The following is a 26,153-nucleotide window of genomic DNA, read 5'->3' on the forward strand; positions in this document are numbered from 1 at the left end:
AATGTTCAGGAAAAATGATTTAGGTCAATATACATTATTTTTATTAAGCTACTCGTCATTACTTTATTGTATAAAATATTTTGCAAGGTTATTATATTATGTATTATAACTGAGCAACTTTAAATTACATTATTCAATATATATATATATATATATATATATATATATATATATATACATACACATCAATGCACATAGCATATATTTCATATACTATTTTATTTTTATTTATTTTAATATCATTGTCCATGTTCTTTTTGTCTTCACCTTTACCCCAGTATATATGCAAAACTAAACTGCCCCTCTGGAATTTATACACTTTAAAGCATTTTTTATTATTATTATTATTGTCATGGTACTTGTGAAATAAACAAATAAACAAACAAACAAATAAATACATTTTTCTATCTATCTATCTATCTATCTATCTATCTATCTATCTATCTATCTATCTATCTATCTATCTATCTATCTATCTATCTATCTATCTATCTATCTATCTATATACATATATATGATTTCGTATTAGTGTTTTATTTTATTGAAAACAACAGACTAGTGGAAATGGTAGTCAGTAGGTATTGTTCGTTTATAGGACTGCTGCATCTGGCACCACTTCATTGCATGATAACAAACAGTCATGTTTATGGCCCTGCCTAAGGTGCCCTCTAGTGCCTGTAAAAGAAATCACATTAACAGTGTGCTAAAAGCTACGAGCTGGGCTGCTTTTGAATCTTTATATGATGTTACGTTTCATTAATATGATTACTTGTGTCATACTGCTACATCACATAATATTGTCTGAACTTATTGTTTTTACACATGATGGGGTAAAATGTTCCACTTTGAAAAATATTTAGATAAATTACATATTTATATTCATCTACGGTTCCTTACTGTTCCTTACTTTTTGTGTGTGATAGATAGCCTCTCTGATATTTCTCTGTCTTTCAAATAAGTTTGTTCGAACTTCAAATCTTAAAAAATAAAAATAAAATAATAATTATTATTATTATTATATTGCATATATACTTATTCATATTTCAAAATGAACTGTCATATTTAACTTACAGTACACCACTTTTGCATTATTTGTCCAGTAGATGGAGGTATGCATGCTTGATTTCAGAACTGCAATCTGGTAGTTGTTGACTGAAGGATCACTGCACTGTCACTTTGACCTTCGATTTATAATTGGACAGATAAGATATAAACACATGGGGATAGAAATTGTTCAGTGAATTAACGGTGCCATCAATATACTCAAATTAATACAGGACAGTGTTTACACAACATTTATAGTCAGGTCACCTTGAAGAGCAAGTACATTTCAAGGACAAATATTCAAGTGGAAAAGTTTTTCAGTTTTTCCAAAAACACACAGAGCTTGAATTACATAAAAAGAATAATAATAATAATAATAATAATAAAAATAAAATAATAATAATATAATTATATAGGCCTACCCCTACAACAACGGCTCATTTTATATTTCCAAAACTCCATTCACCAAACTGAAAAATATATAAATAAATAAAAAGAAAAAGCTGTCAAATCAACCTGTTTTATTTTTTTTTTTTTTCCCAGTCTATCGCTTGCATGAAAATGAAACATTTGGGTATACCTGGTGAGAATATAACAGCTACTTATGTAGCACTTATAATGATTTTTCAAATACAGTTATATGTGTCGATCTCTGTATATTATTAAATAAAAAGAGTTTGACGCGCACAGTGCGTCGCCACGCTTGCGTCATGGACGTCTCCTCCCACTCGCTTTGTTTCTTGCTGTAGGACGTGACTGTCTGTGCATGAGCGTTCGCGTTCAATCATGGCTATTGTGTAAATGGGAAAAACTAGCGTCTCCGTATATGACTGATTCGTGCCATACGATCTCAAGTAAGATCGAGGGCTGTCTTTAACTTGAATTAAACAAGGATTTCCAGGTTTTATTCGCCGCTGGCTGGGCTGGCCGTATATGAAAATGGACCAGGCGGCGAGCCGCTACCAAGTGGTAAGTCTAATTCACCCATCGTTATATAAGACGATCAAACATCCCATGTTATACAATAGACATGACATATCCGAGCTGCTGATTACTGGCATTTTGTCCGATTCTCTTCAATCATTCATGACTTCCGCATCATCACACCTTCACCGCTACAAAGTGCGCGTCAGTGCACACAGAACGCGTTCTGGCGTTCAGATCATTTAAACGGCGCGTAACTGCATGGAAGCATTGCGAAGCTGAACTCATTTTATATTGTCGCCCTAACTTAAAAAATGCCCTCCTCCCTTCCCTTCCATTCCCTTCAAAATTAAACAGAAAGTCTCGATTTATTAAACGCCAAAAACGTTCATCTGATATGCGCGTACGAATAACGGAGACGCAAGAACGCAACGAAAAATAGCTCAGGAACGCGTCTTGTTTGAACGATTCCTTACCGAGCCGGAGATCTGATATAGCTAGTAGTCATGGTACCAGTAGTTACAATGTTGAGTAATAAAAATGACATTTTTACCATAGAAACACAATGTTGCTTTTCTAAGAACATACTGTACTAAGACTGTTTTGTCGCAATAAAAAGGTTTTAAAACATTTTATGGCACCATAAGTGCGTTCGAAAAATGTAGCTATATTGCACATTGTATTGAGGCTTTACAGAAGGTGTTGATTCGTTTAAATGTTCACTAGACGCATTTTGACCATTAGCCATCACTAGTGAGTTCCACAGAGGTGTAAAAAGTACTCAAAAAGTTTACTCAAGTGAAAAATACTCAGTGACAATTTTACTGAATTAAAAGTATAAGTATCTGGCCAAAAACATACTTGAGTAAAAGTAAAAAAGTACAACTTTAAATTGTAATCAAGTATTAAAAAAGTAGAAGTAGGCTACTTTTTTTTTTTTTTTTTCTGACATGCATACAGAAGTTTGGCTAAAGGGAGAAAACGAAACAAAATGCAATGGCACAGGTCAAACACGTATATCTAGTGCAGCAATAACAATAAAAATGCAGCACAGCGGAACACACACAATTGCAGGGAAAGGGATTAAAAGGAAACTTAAAAAGGAAATTTATTTGTATAGCACTTTTCACTATACAAATCGTTGCAAAACAGCTTTTTCTCAGCAAATATTGCTACATAATTTTTGCCACTAGTTATATGAATTAATGAGCAAATCATGTAATTATTGCAATTAAAAAAATATTAATTGAGAGTCCAAATTCCTACTCAATGCATCATATAATGACATATTATTAATACAACTTATCCACTACCTAGTAGGAACATCACTAAACATGAATAACAATTAAGTAAACATACAATGTTCATTTAAACACTTTTTTGGACAAATTCTATCAAAACAAAGAATAATGAATAAACTTTTTTTGGGGAAAACACAACTTTGCTACCTCAACATGCTTCCTCAGATTTGATGGTGAACTTTTGAACCCAGACATTTACCTGATGAAAGTCATAACTGAAGTAGAACTGTGTGCTTGATGCGTGAAAACAATGATCGTTGGTTCTCACGTCAAACACGCACGTTTGAGCTTCAGTTTCCCATATTTAATGTGCATAAGATAAAATAAAATTGTAAGGAGTAAAAAGTACTGTTTTATTCTTCAGAAATGCAATCAAGTAAAAGTACAAGTAGTCAGTTTAAATTGTATTTGAATAAAGTTGGGGTTTTGGGGTTCAAATGCCTTTTGAAGCATCAGAGACATGTATGGGATGTTGGGTGCATTTTGGCGTTGAAGTTTGAGGTATCACCGATGCGTTTTGAGTTGTCACATGCACACTCAGAACATTTTACGCTTTCAGGGGTGTTAAATGTACTTTGAATTGTCACAGACGTATAGGCTTATGGGAAGTTGGATGCATTTTGGCGTTCCATTTTGAGGCACCACTGGGGCGTTCCATCACAGTTTGAGTGGCCACATGTAGGCCCGGTTTCAGAGACAGGGCTTAGCCTAAGCCAGGATTGAGCCATAGTTCAATTAGGACATTTAAGTAATTTTTATAAACATGCCTTAGAAAAAAGCATTACTGGTGTTCGTCTTAAGACAAAACAAAGGCGCTGACATGTTTTAAGATCAGTCAGTGCAAGTTTCTTTCAGTTGAAACCGCTCATATTTACATTTTAGACTAGGCTTAAGCCTTGTCTGTGAAACCGGGGGGTAATCATGGAACTTTAAGTGCATTTGGAACGTTAAATGCATTTTCAGCTGTTATAGATATGTTCGGGGGCGCTCAAAACCAGAGGTGTAAAGAGTCCCGGAAAACCATACTTCAGTAAAAGGACAGATACCCTACAGTGAAAATTACTCCAAGTTACAAGTCACCAATTCCAAAACAACTTGAGTAAAAGTCTTCGAGTATCTGATTTTAACAGTACTTAAGTGTTTTACTTAGACTAAATATAGGCTCAAAGATGCACTAGTCAAAGAGACATGCCAGTCAAAAACTGTAACGTTGTGGAGAAGCTGGGGAAGACAGGCAGAGGCAAGGATCTATGTGTAGATATTTCATGGAAAAGCTAGAACAAACAATAAGCAAAAAACCAAAAGGAACAAAGAACAGAATGGCAGGCAAACAGACAACCGTTACATTCAACAACTCACAAAGAACTAAAGAAACACTGGGCCTATATATATTTATATATACAGGAAGCTAACAAGCTGAACAAGATAAGATACAAACTGACTGCAAACACCACGGGAGGCAGGAAGTGACATAAAAGTCTAAGACAAGGCACAGAGAACTAAAACCAAAATAAAACTGAACACCTCAAAACTACTTGCTATGGAGCTTACATTCATGTAAAGTAGCCTTGTTGACAAGTTTGGGTGAGTAAAGGCAAATCACACAAGATATAGTACTTTCAGTGCCCTGTAGAAATAAACCACTGCAGAAAAACTAGGTCCCATGCAAAATGTAATGCGTATCTGCGACACTCATTTCAAATGTAGTGGAGTAAAGAGATACTCATTCAAAAATGTAGCGAAGTAGAGCGTAAACCTTGGTAATATATTTGATACTCAGTAAAACTACAAAGTATCCGAAAAGATACTCAAGTACAGCAATTAGTACAATTTACTCCAATACTTTACACCTCTGCTCAAAGCTTGTGGCGTAATTGAAACAATTGTTATAACACGTTTTAAAGCATCAGTGGTGTTCCAGTGCAGTTTGAGTTGTCAGCTAAAAGGCCACAGACACATTTTAGTCATTAGTCATATGTTTCAAATGCATTTTGGGGCGTCATCGTAGGCCCACGTGTAACATTTAAACATTAAAATATATTTTGAGCCATTAGATCATGTAAACACATTTTGAGGCATGATAGGCATGTTTATTATCTTTGAAGGCATCATAGGTGTGTTTGGTATGCTCGACAACGTTTTAAAGCATTTTAATCGTGTTTGGGTGTTGTTATTGGTACATTTGGGTGTTTTCAAAGGCATTTTGATATTGAAATTTTATTAGCAAAAGTTTTGAGGGGTCAGGTCTGTGTGCGGATCTTTGAAATGCATTTTGAGGCGTTGGCTGCAAATGTCATGTCCTCTTTGATGACACTTGGTTAAGTTGGAGTCACGACCTTCTACTGTATCATAAACAACACAAGTGTGGTATAATCACAGGTTTGTGTGTGTGAGTGTGTGTTTTCCACCCTCAACAATAGAGCAGGCCTGGACCGTAAGTGATCTGGATCCAGGGCCTTTTGTTTATTGTGGAAATCTGGTGGCTCACTGCTCAGCTGGGAAGGGTTATGTGAAGCATCCCAGAATATAATATCTTTTATAAACATACAATACAAATTCTATCCCTTACAAAGAATTACTATGGTAATAACATGTTTTTTGGACTGTAGTGCTATGTAAATACAACAGTATTTACACGCACTACAGCACAGATTGTAAACTTTGGATTTGAGCTTCAGAGGTTGTTGGTAAATGTTATCTAACAGGGAATAAGGCTAAAATATTGTACAGCCTTAATATTATTGTATGCTTCATCAAAAAACCCGGTTATTTTCTGCTCTGAAGGTCTTGGTCAATAACAAGGACAACGTTCTGATATATATATTTTCATTTTCAAAGAAGAGCGCAGCAATTGCAAGTTTCTGGAGTGTTGAGTAATTCATCCAGCAGGCCTCTGTGTGTTTTTGAAGCCTTTTCATCATTTCTAAGAAGGAGAAAAAAAACCAGCTCGCTTAGTCACAAACTTTTTTGAGCTCGCTGCATGTTCGAATGTTTCTATAGCAACCACCGCAGAATAGCGCTTCTTAGATGTGTCAACAAATAAGCATAGCTGCTTTTTCCATTTTAAGGTAAATCGATATTTAGGTGGTTGTGGTTTTACCACATGAACCATTCTCAGAAGTCTTTTCCTGCAATATTTCATAGCTCAGCTCTCACTGCACGAGCTCTCCTTCATCTTTATCCGTTTTATTATACTTGTACCATGATATCACTGTCTCCCACTTATCTTTGTCGTTCTGAACTCGTTATTAGTCAGCACACTGCAGAACTGCAATTTTATGCAACTATGCAATTTTAAACTGGACATCTTTATTGGTCGGCAGTTATGCGAGAAGCCAGTTTTGAAATATTTTCTTTGTCACGCCAATGTGGTGGTGTGATGATGACTTTGTTTGGAAATGATGAAGCTTTTAAGCTTTGTAGACAGTGATTTGTCTTTAACATCAACCTGCCAAGGGACTACGGATGAAAATTTGGCTAAATCTGATACATTTTAAGTGTTATGTATTATCAATGTGTATTGTCCCTCATTAAATAAATAAACAAACAAATTTTCAGTAGTAAAGACTTTCCTGACATTCCCTAAAATCTAAATCACATAGCCTTTTATTGTTATTATTATTTTATTGTTTTTTATTTTTTAATGAATGCGGTGATGGAGGCCAACATGTTAAACTGACTTTTTTGGGCAATGCAATGCAATAAAATAAAATAAAATAGGTATGAAATGTAATTATTTGCTATGGATACACCAATATTAAAATGGTGGCCAATATGATAAACCAATCATTATTTAATGTTATGGCCCATAATGATAAATGGCTGATTGAAATTCTGTTCCATTTTGTCTGAACAAATGCATTTTTAAATTACACTTAAAAACTAAAATCGTTTGAAATTAATTTTAGCATCACAACGTTATAATGTACAGTATTAAAAATATTCAGATTGAGATTAATTTCTGTTAGATGTTACATTCATTATTTAGTAACACTGTTAAGAATTAAGTTAAAAACGGATAAGTGAATGTTAGATGGCAAATGTAGTCTAAATGTAAAAATTGGGGAAATGCAATAAAGGTACAAAAGCTGTCACTGGGGCGGTACCTTTCCAAAAGGTACATGTTTGTACCTAAAAGCTCCACTTTGGTACCTTAAAGATACATATTAGTACTTAGTGTACACATTTGAACCTAATAGGTACAAAAGTGTACCTTTTGAAAAGCTTTTGTACCTTTATTTCTGAGAGTGTAGAGTCTACCAATAATAATAATAATAATAAAAAAACCCTCTAATATAAATATCTAAATTCATATTGAACCAGTATATCCAAATGCATCTCTCTATTTTTTGTATGTTACTTATTAACAAAAGTGACATTTTAATGATTGGCCTATTTAATATTTCTGCTGAGAAGAGCTTGAATGACATTGTCAAGTGAGGGCTTTTTTTAAAGGTTTTTAGCAAACTGATTCTGTGCAGTCGTAGTCATAACACAGTATGATAGTGCTTCTAACAGTCCATTGCCAACCACTGGAGATGCATGCTTTGTCTCTGGGCAGTTGTTGTGTTTATGTAATGCCAATCAGGTTGTCTGCACAATTCACCATTGGCGTTCTTGCTGTCCTTGATGTGGCCCTGATGTTACAGTGTAATCATTCTCATGTGAACTTTGTCTCTCACTGGATCTCTAATGCTGTTTCTGTTCGCCTTCTCTTAGAGGATAGCAGAGTTGAACCTAAGAGCACTGACCTATGCATAGATTTCCGTGGCTCTCAGCTTTGTCAGGAGGCCTTAGATATTATCAGGAGGTGTGGTGTAATAAAAGATTGTCATGGCTTGATCCTTCCAAAGAGTGAACCGATATTTATCGTTATATTAGTGATATTATGTCTATATGGTCTGCAGCAGCTTTCTGATTTTTTATTTTTTTGTAGGATAGTCTATGAGCTGTAAACAGAAGTTATATTTATTTTCTGTATTTTATTTATTAGCAGCATGTAACCAGTAGAGTTTGAACAATAACATTCACAAACTAATTGCAATTCGATGATAGCCTAATAAATGCATGTCATATGATTTTTATAATATTATATACTTTTATAATGTTTACCAATTTATTTTACTGTTAGACTTGGAAGTTTCTTTACTTTATTTTCTTTATTTATTTTTTGCAATAAATTTAGCCAGCACATACAAATCTGTTACTGCTGTACTCCTGTGTCACTGCTAAGCTTAAATGAATGATTTTGTAAATAAATAAATAATACTACTTTATTTTTTAATATTTTTCCGTTAAAATCTGAAAAACGTAATAATATTACATCGGTTTTGCCATTTAGTTAGTTAGTTAGAAATTAGCCAGTACCTAAATGTTTTTTTTCAAACCCATGCCATTGCCTTATCCAGAGTAACTAAAATAATGATCATTTCATGCTTAACCTGTTTAATACAATTTGAATTTAGAGCTGTCTGGTTCAATTTTATAGGAATATTTCAGGCATTTATTGATATTTAGAGTTTAAGTAGCTATTTCATTAATTGATGTTAAAGTTACTATTCAAATTTTAATTTGGTGATGTTGATATTAATGCTTTTTAAATAAAGCGCATGCATTTTTGCTGTAGTTAATATTTTGTATTAAAATCCTAAGCATTTTAGCATTGGTGTGAACTACAGAAGTTTTGGTTTTGTGACACAACTACTATGAGGATTACTACTAACTTCCCAAAATGTGCACCAGACTAATTTCACCCTGGTGAATCGCTCATATCTGTTTGGACGATTGCTTTCTAACGACACATCAAACAGGTGCAGATGAAGGCACAGCCTTGTGCCTCTGTCTCGTGGTTTGCATTACCGCCGCTCTCCTGTTACTGTGTGAATCTCGCTGTTAGCTAACTTTGTTGGCAGACAACCGTGCATCTTACTGTGTTGTGATGTGCCAAGTGCAATCTTAAACTGTCCCATTACCATGAGGCCTCAGAAGACATTTTCAGGTCACTTTGTGCAGATTGAGATTCAAGGCTCCTTTTTAATACTAAATGTTTTATTCAGTGCTTCTTTTCAACACTTCCCTCTTGAAGTTTAGCTTCTCTGATTATTTTGTTAATCGTAGGGCGAGGACAGTAAGGTTATGCGACCCAAGAGACCATGTTGTTGACTCAAGTTGTTGACATGTTCCTTGCAGTGTTAGATGATATCCTCCCTTCATAGAGTACATCATGGTGTCAGTTCAGCCAACGCAAGACACAAGACCTTGTCAGATTGGTCTTAAATTAAACGACAAGATTCTTCAGTCTGAACTTTTGTGATTCTATCCTTCCTCAGTTGCACAATGAGGACGATCCCTCTGAAGGGGCCGCCAGCGCAGAGCCGTCCACATCCTCCCAGGCCGCTGCCACCGTCGCAGGCATCAGCAACCCCGCGGAGGATACGGAAGCTCCGCCTCCTCCTTATACCAGCGTGGCACTCGGAGCAACAGCTGCACCAGGTACAGACACCTGGAAAAAGATAGTATTTCCAGTGTAAGAGCAGGAATCTACTAGATTAGAAATTTATATTGTTTGCAATAGAATAGAAAAGTTTTCGGCATGCGTAAAAAAAAAAAAAAAAAAGATGCATCAGCTGCAGCTGCCATGGAACTCAACGTTTTATTTTTAGTTGCCGTGTATGAAAATAAACATAATGTGGATTCTGTTCAATTCACTATGCAAATATTACAATGACGTCATTGCCATTGGTTACTGTTCAAAGGCTCAGTAGGATTAATTCTTTTAAAGAAATTAATACTTTTATTCCGCAAAGATTAATTAAATTGAATACAAATGACAATAGACACATATATAGATTTAGCTTTCAAATAAATGCTATTCTTTGGAAGATTCTATGCATCAAAGAATTAAAAAATCACAATTTCAACAAAACTTTTAAGCGGGACAGCTGTTTTCAACATTGACAATAGAGTGCAAGAGTCTGGTTCCAGAAGAAAAACATAATTCATTTTCTGCATAGGGAAATTGATTTTTAACAATAACTTACAAAGTTTTAAAGACAGACCTACTGTGAGCGCCATGGCTGTTAATCGATGGTATATGCTTTTGTTGCATTATTTCAGCTTTTGTTTTGAGTAGGAATGTAACAATGCACCCCAAGCCGGTTAAAAAAATCTATAAATATGTGACGATTCAGTTGAATCAATCAGTTGAAATGTTAAATGAATCGCGATACAGTCAGGGGCGGTATCTCTGAGGTGAACACTGTCTTCAGAAAAGTTTAATGGTATTTTCTTTTAATTTTGTCTCTGTATAATTCATATTAAAGTAGTGCAGTGCTGCTTTGTTTACAGCGGTAACCAAGCAAACACTGTATAGCTGCTGTTCCATAAGCGCCACCTGCTGTCAGAGATAGGGCTGGGTATCGACTTTGATACTTTTTAGGCACCGACTGAATTGCCTCTATACCATAGAGTATTGAAAAACGTCTTGTCGTTCGGTACCAAATTTTGATACCTACGGGGTTAATCTCATCAATGTCAGTGAGGCAATAAGCCTGTTAATCTGCAGCACTAGGTGTGTTCGACTAGAAGCGACTCGAAAGCGTACGGAGCAGTCTGCTACTACACACAGACTGAAGCGTGCGTGACGCTCACCGTGATTTCAGCGTCTGCCGTCTCACTAAATGAGGACATGAACAACATCTCCAGAACTGCTCTGAGAGTCACTTCATGAGCATTTTACCGTTTGATTTGAGTAAAACTAGCGTCATATCATATACACACTGACTGAACTGTAAAGGTATTCACAGCAACCCGTCAAAATAAAAGTTCGGTTTAACTTGGAAGACACTGCGGCAGAAATACATTACTATTGTTCAGCAGAATGTACAACAGGGTTCCTCAGATCTTTCCCTGGAGGGCCAATCTGCTGCAGAGTTTAGCTCCAACCCTGATCAAACTCACCTACCTGTGATTTTCTAATGATCTTGAAGACTCTGATTAGCATGCTCAGGTGTGTTTGATTAAGGTTAGAGCTAAACTCTGCAGGAGTGGGCCAGATTTGAGGATGCCTGATGTACAAACTGTTACTACTAGGCTACTATTAAAATGATTAAAACTTAATTTTTTTTAAGTAATGATCACACAACATTTCTTCCATGTGTTAATTGTAATAGTAAACTGTTTGCCTAAATAAATAAATAAATAAACTTTGATTTTCAATAATTTATAGATAAATGAAAGACTTGAAGTCTTTAACAACCTAGAATAAATGAATAGAAATGCTGATTCTGTCTGAGCTATGTGTTTTAAAACGAACACGCACTAGTGTAAATGTAGGCTAACAGATGTGTAAACTGAAAACTATTTGAACTTTATTAAAATTATTTGCACTGATTTATTGTTGGATATATTTTGTTCCTTTGTGCAGTGGCTCAGGAGATGAGGCTTCGAGTCTGTATAAATGTCAACAAGCTGAAAAAATAAAACCAAAGTTTTTTTTAAGATAATGTAATCTTGTTAAAACTGATTTCATAAAATTGGTATCGAAAAAAGTATCGTTCAGGAACCGGTATCGGTATCAAATTTTTAAACGATACCCAGCCCTAGTCAGAGAATGAATTTGCATTGTCATGCAGCACATCTGCTGTTTTTGTTTTGTGCAGATGTTTTATGTAGCATAGTTTCACAAAGCTAAAGTCAGACTATTGTGTTTTTGCTTTTAAATTTTGAAATTATACAGTCTAATTTAAATCAAAAACTGCTCATGCTGCATGCATTCAGCATCTTTGTTTGGATTGGTTGCTCTAATTTTAAATGGAAAGAGCACAGTTTGTTTATATGAAGATATTTCTTTTATTTTGATTATTTGTTTATTTGATTTGGGTTTTGTTTTAAAACTTTAATTTAGTTTTGCTATTTGACATGCTTGCTTGCATGCGTGATGCTGTGAAGAAAATTCCACCAATCAGAAAATTGCAGCAAGTAAATTTCACAAGTGATGTAATCGAGTCCTTGTATCTTAAAACACTAAAATATTTGTGTATATATGCATATTTTACAATAAATTTAAAATATATTGTTTCTGTATACACAATCAACAACTTGAAATGGGTCGTTTTATATTTCTCCTTTTTTTCAGTTATGTGATGGGATAGTTGTTCTATCCCTCATTAGCTGTTAAGGTACACGGTCTTGTACCTTTTTGTCAGATTTTTTTTGTCTGAAAAAGTTTTTTTTTTTTTTTTTTTTTAAAGTTTACTGCTGTGATTCACCTCATAGCTGGTTGGCTTGGTTCATGGCTTATAGCGCTTTAACGAAGACTTTTATTTAGGGTTGTTCAGATTCCGATACTAGTATCGGAAATTCTGCCGATACCACAAAAAATTCTGGCATCAGTATCGGCGAGTACTTGAACCCATGTACCGATCCGATACCATTTTCTTAAACGAGACCTATAGTTATGCGCGCTAGCTTTGCTTAACGCTGCAAAACGGAAATCAATTCTTCTTCGCTGCTCAGAATGCAAACACAGGAAGTTGTGCTGTGTTGCCACAAGCAACCACTGTTTAGAGCGGCGAAGAAGAAATACAAACGTGCTAGCCTAGCACATTGCCAGTAAATCACTCACATATGCTAATAAATAATCAGATTTTACTCGTCAATGTGTGAGTTGGAGGCAATTTATAAGCTTAGCACAGATATATTGTCATTCGCCGAACAATCTTGACTGAGCGCTTCAGAGTTTCTGTCTCCGTCAAGCGATCTATTTTTCAGATCATCTGAATGAATGCGCAGTGCAGCTGTATTTGACGCACCGTAAGCTCTAGTGTGAAGCGCACGCCTCGCCGTCGCTTTGCTTTTTTCCTCACACGCAAAGAGCGAGAGAGAGTCTTACATGTAGCGCGTCAATTCTGCATGGTATATAAACGATGTTCTTTGCTGTATTTTCCTGTTAAAATAACGGAGTTCCTTTGGAATTCTTCAGATTTTAAGAACTGCCGGGTTCTCCGGGAGTAGGCGGAGCTAATGCGCAAACAACAATCTCATTGGCTGGCGCTCACCTTTTATCGTCCCTGTTTTGATTTCAGAAAATCAGTTTGAGCGAACGCACACAACCTGATTAATATTCATGAACCCAGCAGCTCGTTAATCCTTAGTGCGTTTTATATTGTTCTTAGTAGAATTCATAGTATGATTATTATCTTATCAGTATTACTGATAGTTCCACCACCACCATAAAAAAGCACCACCACCAGTCTTAAGTTCAGTTATGCTAAAGTTATATCATTTAATAATACTTGATTATCGTAATATATTTATAATGCTTGACTGACTGATGTTAAGAGTGTACTTTTAGATATTTAAAAAGATGCGCCATTTTCCAAACATTATATATTATATTTTTTTGTTTACTCGCCAGACCATCTATCTATCTGTCTATTTACAGTGAGGAAAATAAGTATTTGAACACCCTGCTATTTTGCAAGTTCTCCCACTTAGAAATCATGGAGGGGTCTGAAATTGTCATCGTAGGTGCATGTCCACTGTGAGAGACATAATCTAAAAAAAAATCCAGAAATCACAATGTATGATTTTTAACTATTTATTTGTATGATACAGCTGCAAATAAGTATTTGAACACCTGAGAAAATCAATGTTAATATTTGGTACAGTAGCCTTTGTTTGCAATTACAGAGGTCAAACGTTTCCTGTAGTTTTTCACCAGGTTTGCACACACTGCAGGAGGGATTTTGGCCCTCCTCCACACAGATCTTCTCTAGATCAGTCAGGTTTCTGGCCTGTCGCTGAGAAACATGGAGTTTGAGCTCCCTCAAAGATTCTCTATTGGGTTTAGGTCTGGAGACTGGCTAGGCCACGCCAGAACCTTGATATGCTTCTTACAGAGCCACTCCTTGGTTATCCTGGCTGTGTGCTTGGTCATTGTCATGTTGGAAGACCCAGCCTCGACCCATCTTCAATGCTCTAACTGAGGGAAGGAGGTTGTTCCCCAAAATCTCGCAATACATGGCCCCGGTCATCCTCTCCTTAATACAGTGCAGTCGCCCTGTCCCATGTGCAGAAAAACACCCCAAAGCATGATGCTACCACCCCATGCTTCACAGTAGGGATGGTGTTCTTGGGATGGTACTCATCATTCTTCTTCCTCCAAACACGTTTAGTGGAATTATGACCAAAAGTTCTATTTTGGTCTCATCTGACCACATGACTTTCTCCCATGACTCCTCTGGATCATCCAAATGGTCATTGGCAAACTTAAGTCGGGCCTGGACATGTGCTGGTTTAAGCAGGGGAACCTTCCGTGCCATGCATGATTTCAAACCATGACGTCTTAGTGTATTACCAACAGTAACCTTGGAAGCGGTGGTCCCAGCTCTTTTCAGGTCATTGACCAGCTCCTCCCGTGTAGTTCTGGGCTGATTTCTCACCTTTCTTAGGATCATTGAGACCCCACGAGGTGAGATCTTGCATGGAGCCCCAGTCCGAGGGAGATTGACAGTCCTGTTTAGCTTCTTCCATTTTCTAATGATTGCTCCAACAGTGGACCTTTTTCACCAAGCTGCTTGGCAATTTCCCGTAGCCCTTTCCAGCCTTGTGGAGGTGTACAATTTTGTCTCTAGTGTCTTTGGACAGCTCTTTGGTCTTGGCCATGTTAGTAGTTGGATTCTTACTGATTGTATGGGGTGGACAGGTGTCTTTATGCAGCTAACGACCTCAAAAGGTGCATCTAATTTAGGATAATAAATGGAGTGGAGGTGGACATTTTAAAGGCAGACTAACAGGTCTTTGAGGGTCAGAATTCTAGCTGATAGACAGGTGTTCAAATACTTATTTGCAGCTGTATCATACAAATAAATAGTTAAAAAATCATACATTGTGATTTCTGGATTTTTTTTTAGATTATGTCTCTCACAGTGGACATGCACCTCGATGACAATTTCAGACCCCTCCATGATTTCTAAGTGGGAGAACTTGCAAAATAGCAGGGTGTTCAAATACTTATTTTCCTCACTGTATCTATCTATCTCACAGTATATGGTGAAGCACACCATAAAATAATTGTATCAATTCATACAGGTCTAGTAGTACATATAGCTGTATAACCAGATACAGGTATCGGATCAGTACTCGGTATCGGCCGATACCCTGAGCCTAGGTATCGGGAAGGGAAAAAGGGTGTCGGAACATCTCTACTTTTATTCATCCATTTAAATAATATTTCACAGTATTACTGTATTTTTTATCAAATAAATGCTTGGTAAGCTTAAAATACTTAAAAATTTTACTTTTTAGCACACTTAAGATTACAATTAAAATCTAAGTCTGAAATTATTGCATTGTTGTGTAGTTGCTAGGTCTCTAGTTATTGACCCAGGTTGACCTCCAAGTCTTGTGTATGTGTATCAGTTGTTATGCGTGTTTTATAAAAGGCAAAACTTGTAAGTCTGATGGCTAGTTATGCGTCACCGCTTGGTGCTTTGCAATTATGGCTTTTATTCAGATCTCTAAATATGGGCAATCGTAATCGTGATGCTTGACTGATGTTAGGAAGACTCATTGTTTAGAAGACTCATACCTAGAAATGTGTGGAGTATGGCTGACTTATGTTTTCTATTGCTTTTCAGAGAGCACATTTCCAGGGGACTTTCCCGTTCCTCCACCATACAGCGTTGCCACGTCTCTGCCCACTTACGATGAGGCAGAGAAGGCCAAAGCGGCAGCCATGGCTGTCTCAGCGGTGGAGGTCATTCCACGAGTGAGTATCTCATCGGCCTACGCACCCACATGTTCTGCCGAATCAAACGCCAAGCCCTCGATTCGCACAACTTTCCACTGCGGCTTCGGTACAGTCCAAAACTCCCTCAATGGAAATAAATTGCTGTAGTAATGCTAAATGATGTTTAATGATGACCAAAATTAAATGGGACATCTCTTAAAATCATGTGTGATTGGCTTTTAGAAGTAACATAAGGAGAGCCTTTCTGAGGATGTGGTGTGCCATAAAAGCCATGACCTAGAAAGCGAATCCCACAGATACTCTGATTTCTCTGAGCTCAGATCAAGAAGTCTTATGTAATGTGGACCCAAAAAGTATTTGGACACTCTTAAGATGGTCTGAATGTCATTGCGTTAGATAACAGAATGACAAACCAACTGGCATCTGCAAACAAACGATGCTTTTCTCAGAACTAACCTTTTTCTGAGCCTCTTTTGCAGTGAGCTCCGCGCAGCGAGTCCCAAGGTGGTTTCTATATTTGAAATGGAGTACTAAATTACTGCTTACTGAATACTGTGACTTGACTTAAAAAAAATAAAATAATAATAATTAAAACATTTTCAGCAGCTATTTGTGTCATCCTTCAGAAATCATTCTAATATGCTGATTTTATGCCCAGGAAACATTTATTACATGTTGAATAGTGTTGTTCTGCTTCATATCTTTGTGGGAACCCTGATACTCTACCACTCAAATGTTTGAAGTAAGTAAATTAATTCTAGTCAGGACACCGTACATTATTGATACAAAAAGACAGCAAAAACATTTATAATGTTACAAAAGACTTCTATTTCAAATAAATGTAATGGTTTGAAACTTTGTGTTCATTAAAGAACCCTGAAAAAAAGTATCACAAAAATATTAAGCAGCAAAAAATGGTTTTTAGCATTGATAATAAAGACCATAATTAATAAATGAACACTAATAATGGATAATATTATTTAAGCACCAAATCAGCATATTAGAATGATTTCTGAAGGATCATGTGACACTAAAGACGAGAGTAATGATGCTGAAAATTCAGCTTTGCATCACAGGAATAATTAAAATTTTACATCTATATTAAAATAGAAAAATGATCTTCTAAATTGTTATAATATTTCACAATATTAATAGTTTTTTCTATATTGTTGATCAAATAAATGAAGCCTTGGTGAGCACAAGAGACTTCTTTTAAAAAATATTTTAATTATTCCAAAATTTCCAAAGTTTTCTTTTGGAAAGTAGCTTCATTGCAAATTGAGGACATGCAGAGAGAGAGAGAAAAGGTGCAAGCACCCAAGTGCTGGAGCTCTGTTATGAAATCACTTCAGAAACAAAGAATGAATTAGAGCATTATTCAAGACTTTTACTTGTTATACAACCTCAGAAGCTCTGTTGTGAGCTGCGGTATCAGCGTGGAGCCGGGCTGAGTTACCAGAGGCGTAGGCTGGGTCATAAAGGAGCAGTTCACACAAAAATGAAGATTTGCCATTTTCTCAGCCTCGTGTCATTCCAAACCCATGGAACACAAACGTGCTGTGCAAAAGTGAAATCATACAGTGAGAGTGAATGTCTACAGAGCAGTTCAGTTCAAACACTTGTCCTGCAGTCAAATGTCGTTTGCTGAAATGACAGACATCTTTTTTTAGATGCAACACTTCCTGATGTCAGAGCCAACTGATGAATGTTGTTAAAGCTGGTGTAAAAAGCTGCTTTAGAAGACTTGAAATATCTGATTAAAGTTGTATAGACCGGGGGTTCTCAATCTTTTAGGTGCCATGAACCCCAAAATATGTTCATATGTGTTCAAGAGTCCTCCCCTTAAATGATACTAAATTTAAAAGACAGCTGTATATAAAGAACCCATTTATACTGTGAAAAATGTTAAATATAACACATTATTTGGAAAATATTTAGTGTCCTTTTTTTTTCTTTTTTTTCATTCTTTTTCCCCCCGTTTTTCTAATAGAATTGTACTGTTAATGTATTTAAATCTAAATATTATTATTTATTTAATTTTTTTTTTATTTCAATCTATTTTATTATTTTGTAATTTATTTATTTTTACACCGTTTTTATTTAATTGTATTTCTTTTTTTTCCACAGACCCCAGTTCGAGACCACTTTTATGATACGTTTATGGTGATTTTTTTATTTTATTTTTTTTTTTATTAATTTTTTTAAATTATTTTTGGAATGTGATAGTTGGTCATTATTCACTTTCAAAATAACTCTTTAGCATATGGGTTTGGAACAACATGAGGTTGAGTAGAAGACAGAAGACATTTTCATTTTCTGGTGAACTTTTCCCTTTACAAACAAAACATAGATAATTGTTAGATAATTGCACAGAATATCTATTGATGCGAGCCGTTGAACTAGATGCTTAACCTCAGGTTGCTCTGGAGAGGCTGTCTGCTGCTAGTATACTTGAAAGGGAGTAATCAGGCTAAGGAATTCCGAGTTATATCACCATGCTGTTGTCTTAATTTTTATATGTGATTTTTATAAAGTGATGTCTTTCAGAAAATTCAATGAAGAGAATTGCAATAATTTGTCAAGGGTTTAATGCATTAAGCATTAAACACGCAGCTTGTGCTACTGTTTCTGCTATAAGTAAATGACTTTGTTTGTGATTGGCTAACATCTTTGTATCTAGTACACTGTTGTTTATGTAGCTGGTGCAGTTGCTGATGTGTAAACATTGAGGTTGCATCACAACCATGGTGAATTCTGAGCCAGTTTATGTTGCTTCCTAAATGTTTCTCTTTATTCCTCTTCTTGTTAAAAAGGATGATGATTTTCCGGTTCGGGATGACTTCAGTGACGCTGATCAGCTGAGGGTGGGAAATGATGGAATCTTTATGCTGGCCTTTTTCAGTAAGTCATGCAGTATGCGTATGCTTTACACTCATATGCATGTTTAGAATAGTATACTATTATAATCATACTAAAAATTGCATTACATTTTTACACAAAACTGGGCATAACATGCAAAATAACCACTGAATTAAACATGCAATTTACTAAGGTTTCATCAGCCTATTAGCATATGAGCAGTTAAAGATTTAGAATGCATACACTTAAGACATACTTGTTTTGATGATGGTGTGTAGTGTGCAAGTGTGCCATTAGAAACATTGGCTGTATCTGAAATCACATACTCTCTTGAGGAGGTATTACTCTGCAATATAGTATCAATGTAATCTGGACATACTATGTTTGACCTACGATTGCATCTCTTCACTGCCATGGCCTCGTAGGATAGTAAAGTGTCCACGCTTCAGAATCTCGCTGGAAGCAGTATGTCATCCGGATACTTTTTTTCATACTCGTTTATGTGTGCTGTGAATTAAGACATGCTACTTCAATCAAACACTGAGAAGTATGCGATTCCAGATGCAGTCACAGCGTTTGTGTGTTTGTTTGTCATGGCGTGTTGAGTTCCTCCATTAGTGCTGTGTGTGCGCCATCTGGTGGCGTTGTGCTGTATTGCACTTCAAGTTTTTCTATTCACAGTATGTGGTCAGTCAGTCAGTAGCATAACACATTGCAGTGCGGTCGATCATAGTCCAGTCATGTTTAATAAATGATTAGTCATGTAAGCAGTTTTACAAGATCTGTTGATCTGCACATAAAAATACAAAATAGTTACCGTATTTATGTATGAAGGTGTTTACGTGTACTTTAAATACAGTCATTCTTTATTAATGCAGTATTCTCTCTATTTTTTGTGTAACCAGTGGCCTTTCTGTTCAACTGGATCGGGTTTTGCTTGTCTTTCTGTTTGACCAACACCATTGCTGGCCGATATGGTGCCATCTGTGGCTTTGGCCTCTCTCTAATCAAATGGATCCTCATTGTGAGGGTGAGTCTCTTAGTAATGAATCCATTAACTCGAAACACACACACAGGAGGATAAGGTACTCGCAATTTAATTATTACAAAAACTCAGGGGTTATCTTGAAGTTGGTTAAATATTGTGTTATGAATGTGAATTGAATCGTTATTAAACTCTATGCTCGACGGTATTATTCCTTTTTCAGTTTTCAGATTACTTTACTGGATACTTCAATGGGCAGTACTGGCTCTGGTGGATTTTCCTTGTTCTTGGTAAGTTGTTTTCCTGTTAATTAAGTAGGACTTTTTTATTTTGATGATCTGATGATATCCGAATGAGTATTAAAGGGATAGTTCAACCAAAAAGGAATGTTTTGTCATTATTTACTCACCCTCAAGTTGTTCCAAACCTGTGCAACTTTCTTCTGTTAAACTCAAAAGAAGATATTTTCAAGAAAGTTGGTAATCGAGCAGGTAGCTATTGACTTCCATGGTACTTTTTTTTTTTTTTTGCATAGTATGCAAGTCAGTGGTTTACCAGCGAGTGTTGGGTTACCAGTGCTATTTAAATATCATCTTTTGTGCTCAGCGGAGGAAAGAAACCCATATAGGTTTGGAACAGCTTGAGGGTGAGTAAATGATGACAATTGTTTTTTTTTTTGTTTTTTTTGGGGTGAACTATCCTTCTAAAATAGTTACTGAGAAGTTTTAGTCATTCATCTGCAGTACTCTAGCGCCATCTGCTGGTTGACTGACTTCATGACAACACGATTCAAAATGCACATTGTTTTTCATTAATAAATGCATTATGACCTAAATGCATTTTGTTAATTAGAGTAGATAGTATTAATAAACAACAATCATTGCATTATTGTACTTGCTGCTGTGATGAGGCTTTTGGAAAATGTGGAAATCTTGTAATTGTGTGAAATAATATGGCTGCAGTAACCTTTATATTCTCTTTGGGAATTTTGAATTAGTGCTGTTTGCTAAGACCAGCTCGGTGTACTGTTACTTTTCTTTTTTTGTTGTCTGATGGATGTGAGTGGGAAGCGCCGCTCACGTTTTCATTAAAGCAACTAGTTATTGACCTATGACCTGTCTGTCTTGCACTCCAGGACTCCTGCTCTTCTTCAGAGGGTTCGTGAACTACCTGAAAGTGCGTAACATGTCAGAAAGTACGGTGTCTTCACTCCGAACCCGCTTCTTTCTCCTGTACTAGAGGTGAGGATGGCATCTCTCTCTCTCACACACACACACACACACACACACACACACACACACACACAACTTGTTTCACTATCCTTGTGGGGACATTCATAGGCGTAATGGTTTTTATAGTGTACTTACTGTATGTGCTATTGCCCTACACCAACCCTACACCTAAACCTACCCCTTACAGGAGACTTTCTGCATTTTTAGATTTTCAAAAAACTTAATTCTGTGTGATTTATTAGCTTGTTTGCCCATGGGGACCTCAATTTAGGTCCCCACCGTGACACAAGTCCCCATGAGTCTGTGTGTATTCAGGTTTAAGTCCCCACCTGAATAGAAAAACAAGTACACACACACAACAACTTTTACAACTGGTCAAGAATTGTATACAGGAAAGAAATGACAGCGTAATTGATTAGGTTTTGTTATATTAACTATACCTGATTTTTAGAGGTGCATTGCAATTTTTGAAAACCAAATAGCAAAAACAACTTTTTCATAGATTTCATTGTGTGTAATTCCTCAAGTAAAAAAAGGGTAATTTTATTCATGTATTTAAGTCTTTGTGAAAAGTGCTTGTACTGAGGCTGAATTATGCATTAACATGTATGCCATGTTTGATTTTATTTTAATGCGTGTAAATTGATTAGGTTTTACTATATTCATTATAATCTGTTATTAAAGGTACATTGCAAGCCAGGTTGCACAAGTAAAGTTTTTTAAAAAAAGTCAAAGTCTTTCCCCTATCAGCCATTGTTCTGTCAAAACAGAAATGCATTTAAAAAAAAAAAAAAAAAAAAGATTGTGAAATTATTTGCAGATTCCATCATACTTTAATGCAAGAATTGCATTTTCTATGCTTTGATACCAGTCTATAGATTGGTTTGATTGATGAACCAGCATGCACTCCTATGTTTCTACTGTTACAGTAGTCTCTGACTTGTTTTTGCTAAATGTGGTTAAATATTTGGCTGCTCTTACTTAAGACTTCAACTCGACACTTACTCGATCACTTTTTTATTTTTTTTGCGGTGAACCTAATTACTGTGGCTGTCATGTTATTTGTTGAATGCTGCCTTGAGAAGGAACACTTCCTTTCTGGTCAGGAATTACCCAATATGCATAATAACCAAGCAGGAAAATAGAAGGCAAAGCATGTGCATTTCAGTCATTCTGGGAAAGGACATGTGACTAGGACTGGGCGATATAGCCAAACATATTTTGATATGTCATATGTTACCTCAATGTCTCAAATGACTGAACAAAAGGTCATTTTATTTATTCATTTATTTAGTCTGTCTTTCTGAAAGTCAAACCAATATTTCTCATAAACTAGACTAACTTTGATAGAAGGATTGAATGCTTGTACTTGACTTACTCAGGCCAAACTACAATTTGTGTAAAATTTAAAAAGATTATTGTGCTAACATATGATTATTTACTACAAAGGTTGCGATTTTATGATTTTGTGCAATATGTGGTCATTCAAAATTATGGTTAGTTGAATATAAATTCATAATGGCATTGTGGTATGGTTTTAAACACCTCTTGGGACAGACCAAAATGACCATTTTAAGGAGGGACTTTAGTATAAAACTAGTCACTTTTCACGAAAAATTAAATCTACATTAGAAAGTAGTAATGTTTCTCACAACAAAATAACATGAGATGTGTGTCTCTTTTAAAAAAAAAAAAAAAAAAGTAAATATACGTTCAACCTATGGTGGAGGAGGCTTTTAGTGAAATAACAGATTTAAGCATGTTGAACATATTTTTCTTGGCTTGAGTTTGTTCCAGAACAACACAAGAACTGATTATGCTTTTGTTCACTTGGCCACGCAAGCCGGATGTAATTTGCTTCATTGATAATGGCTCTCATAACCTTGCTTATATGGAGTTTGCACAATGAAGGCCATGGTGGCAAACCTCCAAAAAACAAGCTTCACTCTCATTCACTCTGTCTCTTTCAAGGTCGCCTCACCAAAACATTCCTTCCTAATGTGAAATTCCTTGATGATTTGCAACCCATCAAATGAACTGGACTGGATCCCACTGAGGGGAAGAGGAAGAAGAGAAAAAATCAGACGGGTATCTCTGCCAAACGTTCTGAACTGAACTCGGTAAAAGCGGAAGGTTTTTCTGCACTCTGAACGAGCTCTTAATATCCAGTTTTCTCATCCCAGTTGGCCTCGGCCCATAAACGTCTGGTTGATTACTAGATTTGGACAAGACAAAAAAAAAAAAAAAAGTTCCTTTACGGTTAATCTTTCCACACACTGCATGTGGAGTAGTGGATTAGTGTACTTGGGTCGGAAAAGCTGCAAAAGATGGCTAGAAATATGCAGCCGAGACATCCTATGCAATGTCTTTCACCAAACTGGGTTAGCAGTCTTAGACGGATGAAACTAGACTAGTTTAATTCTCTTTGCTTCGTTGCATCCAAGGCCTTGGCAAATTTGATTGCATTGCAGTATTAATATATAAGTTTAGATAGAATTTGACGCGTGACTTTAGCTAACGGCGATGTAAAGTACAATTGCACAGTTTCTCTTCTTCTTAAGTTGTGTCTCGCTTAACTTTATAGTAAATGATTAAGAAACTTCATTGATGTGTTTCAAACTGGAAATGGAATTTGTACTTATCCTAAAATATATATTTGCCTTTTGCACCTTCATTTTCCCCCCTGTTTTTTAGGGTTATTGGTTGTTTTAAGTTGTGACTTTGCTCAAGCTGTGACCTGCCTAGATGACTTTAGTTACTTGAATGCCTGAATGCAACTGTCATTTGTTTCTATTAATCACAAGCCTCTTTAGCAATATCGAATATTAAAAGAAATGCATGGTTAAATCGGTTACAGCAGTTTAAACGACTAATCCAGTAAACAAACAAAAAAATGGCAACTTACATTTATTAAATGTATGTAAAACAACCAACCAACGTTTGTTGGAATAATGATTTTGGATATTCTCTGATTGGCAGAGATGATTGTGTGCTATGTTTATTCTCTTGTCTTGCATAATACCAATAAAATTTTAACTTCCAGATACATTTATTTTGTTTTCTTTTGTTTCAAGTTAACAAGCATTCTTAACATGCATTTTCGTTCCTAGCCATTATTTGTTGACATGTTTCAATCCAAAATGTCATGTGGAAAATGGGTTGCGAATGCAGTGTTGGCTTTATTCTCACTAAAAGTGATTTATTGACGCTTTTATAATTCCACTGTAATTATGAGTATTTAATTCATTGGTTGGTTGTAAATTATAGCAATTATTACACTTAAAGTAATAATATTTGTTAAAGTGATGGTCCATATCCTTCTGAAATACAATTTTATAATTGCTCTTGTGACTGCTTATGTTACATGTTATTTTTATGACAAATGAACTGCACCTTTACCATAATTTACCATAGTAAGTATAGTTTCTTCCAAAATACTAATTCAGTAAAACAATAGTTTATTCAGAATCGTTTTGTTGCATTTTAATGACATTTCTGGTTAAAACTAAGTAACAAAAATTGTAGTAACAGCAACTATGATATTTTGTAGGAAGTAAGTCTTAAGCAAGTAGTGTAATGGACTAATCATGTTACATGTTTGTTTAGTAATATCGATGCAGTAATACTTTGATATTCTACTACCATGTGAAAACCTTCATATATGAATGTATCGTTCAGTATTATATGTCAAAGTATCACTGTCTTTGTACCACAGTACAGATTTTCTCAAGGCTATTCCTTCATCTCCACCACTGAGTGGCACTTTTTTCCCTTCTACCCTTTTCCAAGTTCTCACACACACACACACACACACACAGAGAGAGAGAGAGAGAGAGAAAGAGAGTTTATTATTCTTAATAAACTTTTAATGAGTGACCCATTTACATAACGTTTTTCCGGTCGGCACATGGTACTACTGTTGTGGACTGCATTTTTCCGGCCCTTTCTTCTGGATGGATGGCTCACTGCTCAAATATGTACACACACCACGGTACTGACAGATTACTATATTCACATACTGTTGATTTATGTAAACTATTTTAAGTCGAGGTCAGAAATGAAAAGGGGCTCAGGGCAAAACTGCACCAAAAATGTAATTAAATGTATTTTTCCTTTTTTAAATTTTGTTAGATTTTACATTTTTATTTTCTAATTATTATTTATATTTAGTGATTTATTTAATTATTTATTTGGAATAAATCATTTATATTTTAGTGTATATAATTATGCACAGACTTAATTTAATTGAAATATTGGAAGCAAAAGAGAGACATACAATGTGTTTATATGGTTAGAAATATTACTCCCAATGAAAAATTAATTTCATTGTAGGTCAAATAATATAATGGTACTGCTGTTTAAAGAAATATGCTGTCATCTTGATGCCACATCCAAAATCCAGTATATCATAAGTTTTTTTTTTTTTCTTTTTCTTTTCTTATTTATTAATTCCTCAGTTCTCCACCAACTGTAAGTTCCTCCCAGCAGGAGCAATACAGAGCAAATCCTGTCACATGTATCCAATAAAAAGAGAGAATGAATGTTTGTGTGAACTGCATTATGTGTGTGTGTGTGTGTGTGTGTGTCAGAAAGCGCAAGGGCCATGCTGACAATTGCTGTCGGCAGCATTTTCAAGGCTTTTTTATTTTTTGTTCCTGGCCACGTCTAAACCAAGTAATGCACCCACTGGCCTCTCCTCCTCCTCCTCCTTGAGGCTTTCCGGCCCAGCGGGTAAATAGTGGCTCTCTTAAGCTCCGGCACACCTCCACTCACTCCTCAGCATGCACAGGTACGGATAGGAATGTCAGGGGCTGGGTCTCAACCTGCACTCACAGCCTGTACGTTTTTTTCCCCCCTGTTCACTCTGGATTTCTGGGCCTTGACACTGTAGAGATATGCAACAAAACAAAATGAACACATCTATCTAGTTTGGTCACATTGCACCCTTTATTTATAGTGTAGGTGCATTGTAAGGATGACTCCCACTCTACACTGCAATTGCGATGCAGATAGATTCATTGATTTAAAAAAAAAAAAAAAAGGCAATCCCATAC

General features: G+C 35.9%; 1 protein-coding gene across 1 annotated transcript; it reads left to right on the forward strand.

The window, feature by feature from the left end:
* The first annotated feature begins 1,757 nt into the window (after nucleotides 1-1,757).
* ndfip2 (Nedd4 family interacting protein 2) lies at nucleotides 1,758-24,147 on the forward strand. The gene is made up of 8 exons (XM_058777348.1): nucleotides 1,758-2,013; nucleotides 9,599-9,761; nucleotides 15,911-16,041; nucleotides 18,837-18,924; nucleotides 19,788-19,912; nucleotides 20,091-20,157; nucleotides 21,003-21,108; nucleotides 23,071-24,147. The coding sequence occupies exons 1-7, from the start codon at nucleotides 1,978-1,980 to the stop codon at nucleotides 21,104-21,106; spliced, it is 714 nt and encodes a 237-aa protein (XP_058633331.1). The 5' UTR covers nucleotides 1,758-1,977; the 3' UTR covers nucleotides 21,107-21,108; nucleotides 23,071-24,147.
* Nucleotides 24,148-26,153: the final 2,006 nt, after the last annotated feature.

This window comes from Onychostoma macrolepis, chromosome 01 (genome assembly GCF_012432095.1).
Source record: "Onychostoma macrolepis isolate SWU-2019 chromosome 01, ASM1243209v1, whole genome shotgun sequence".
In the NCBI taxonomy this organism is placed as follows: Eukaryota; Metazoa; Chordata; class Actinopteri; order Cypriniformes; family Cyprinidae; genus Onychostoma; species Onychostoma macrolepis.

Coding starts and splice junctions, on each gene's coding strand:
- ndfip2 (XM_058777348.1), top strand. CDS start 1,978: ATGAAAATGGACCAGGCGGCGAGCCGCTACCAAGTG. Junction 19,913..20,090: donor AATGGATCCTCATTGTGAGG/GTGAGTCTCTTA, acceptor TTCCTTTTTCAG/TTTTCAGATTACTTTACTGG. Junction 20,158..21,002: donor GTGGATTTTCCTTGTTCTTG/GTAAGTTGTTTT, acceptor CTTGCACTCCAG/GACTCCTGCTCTTCTTCAGA.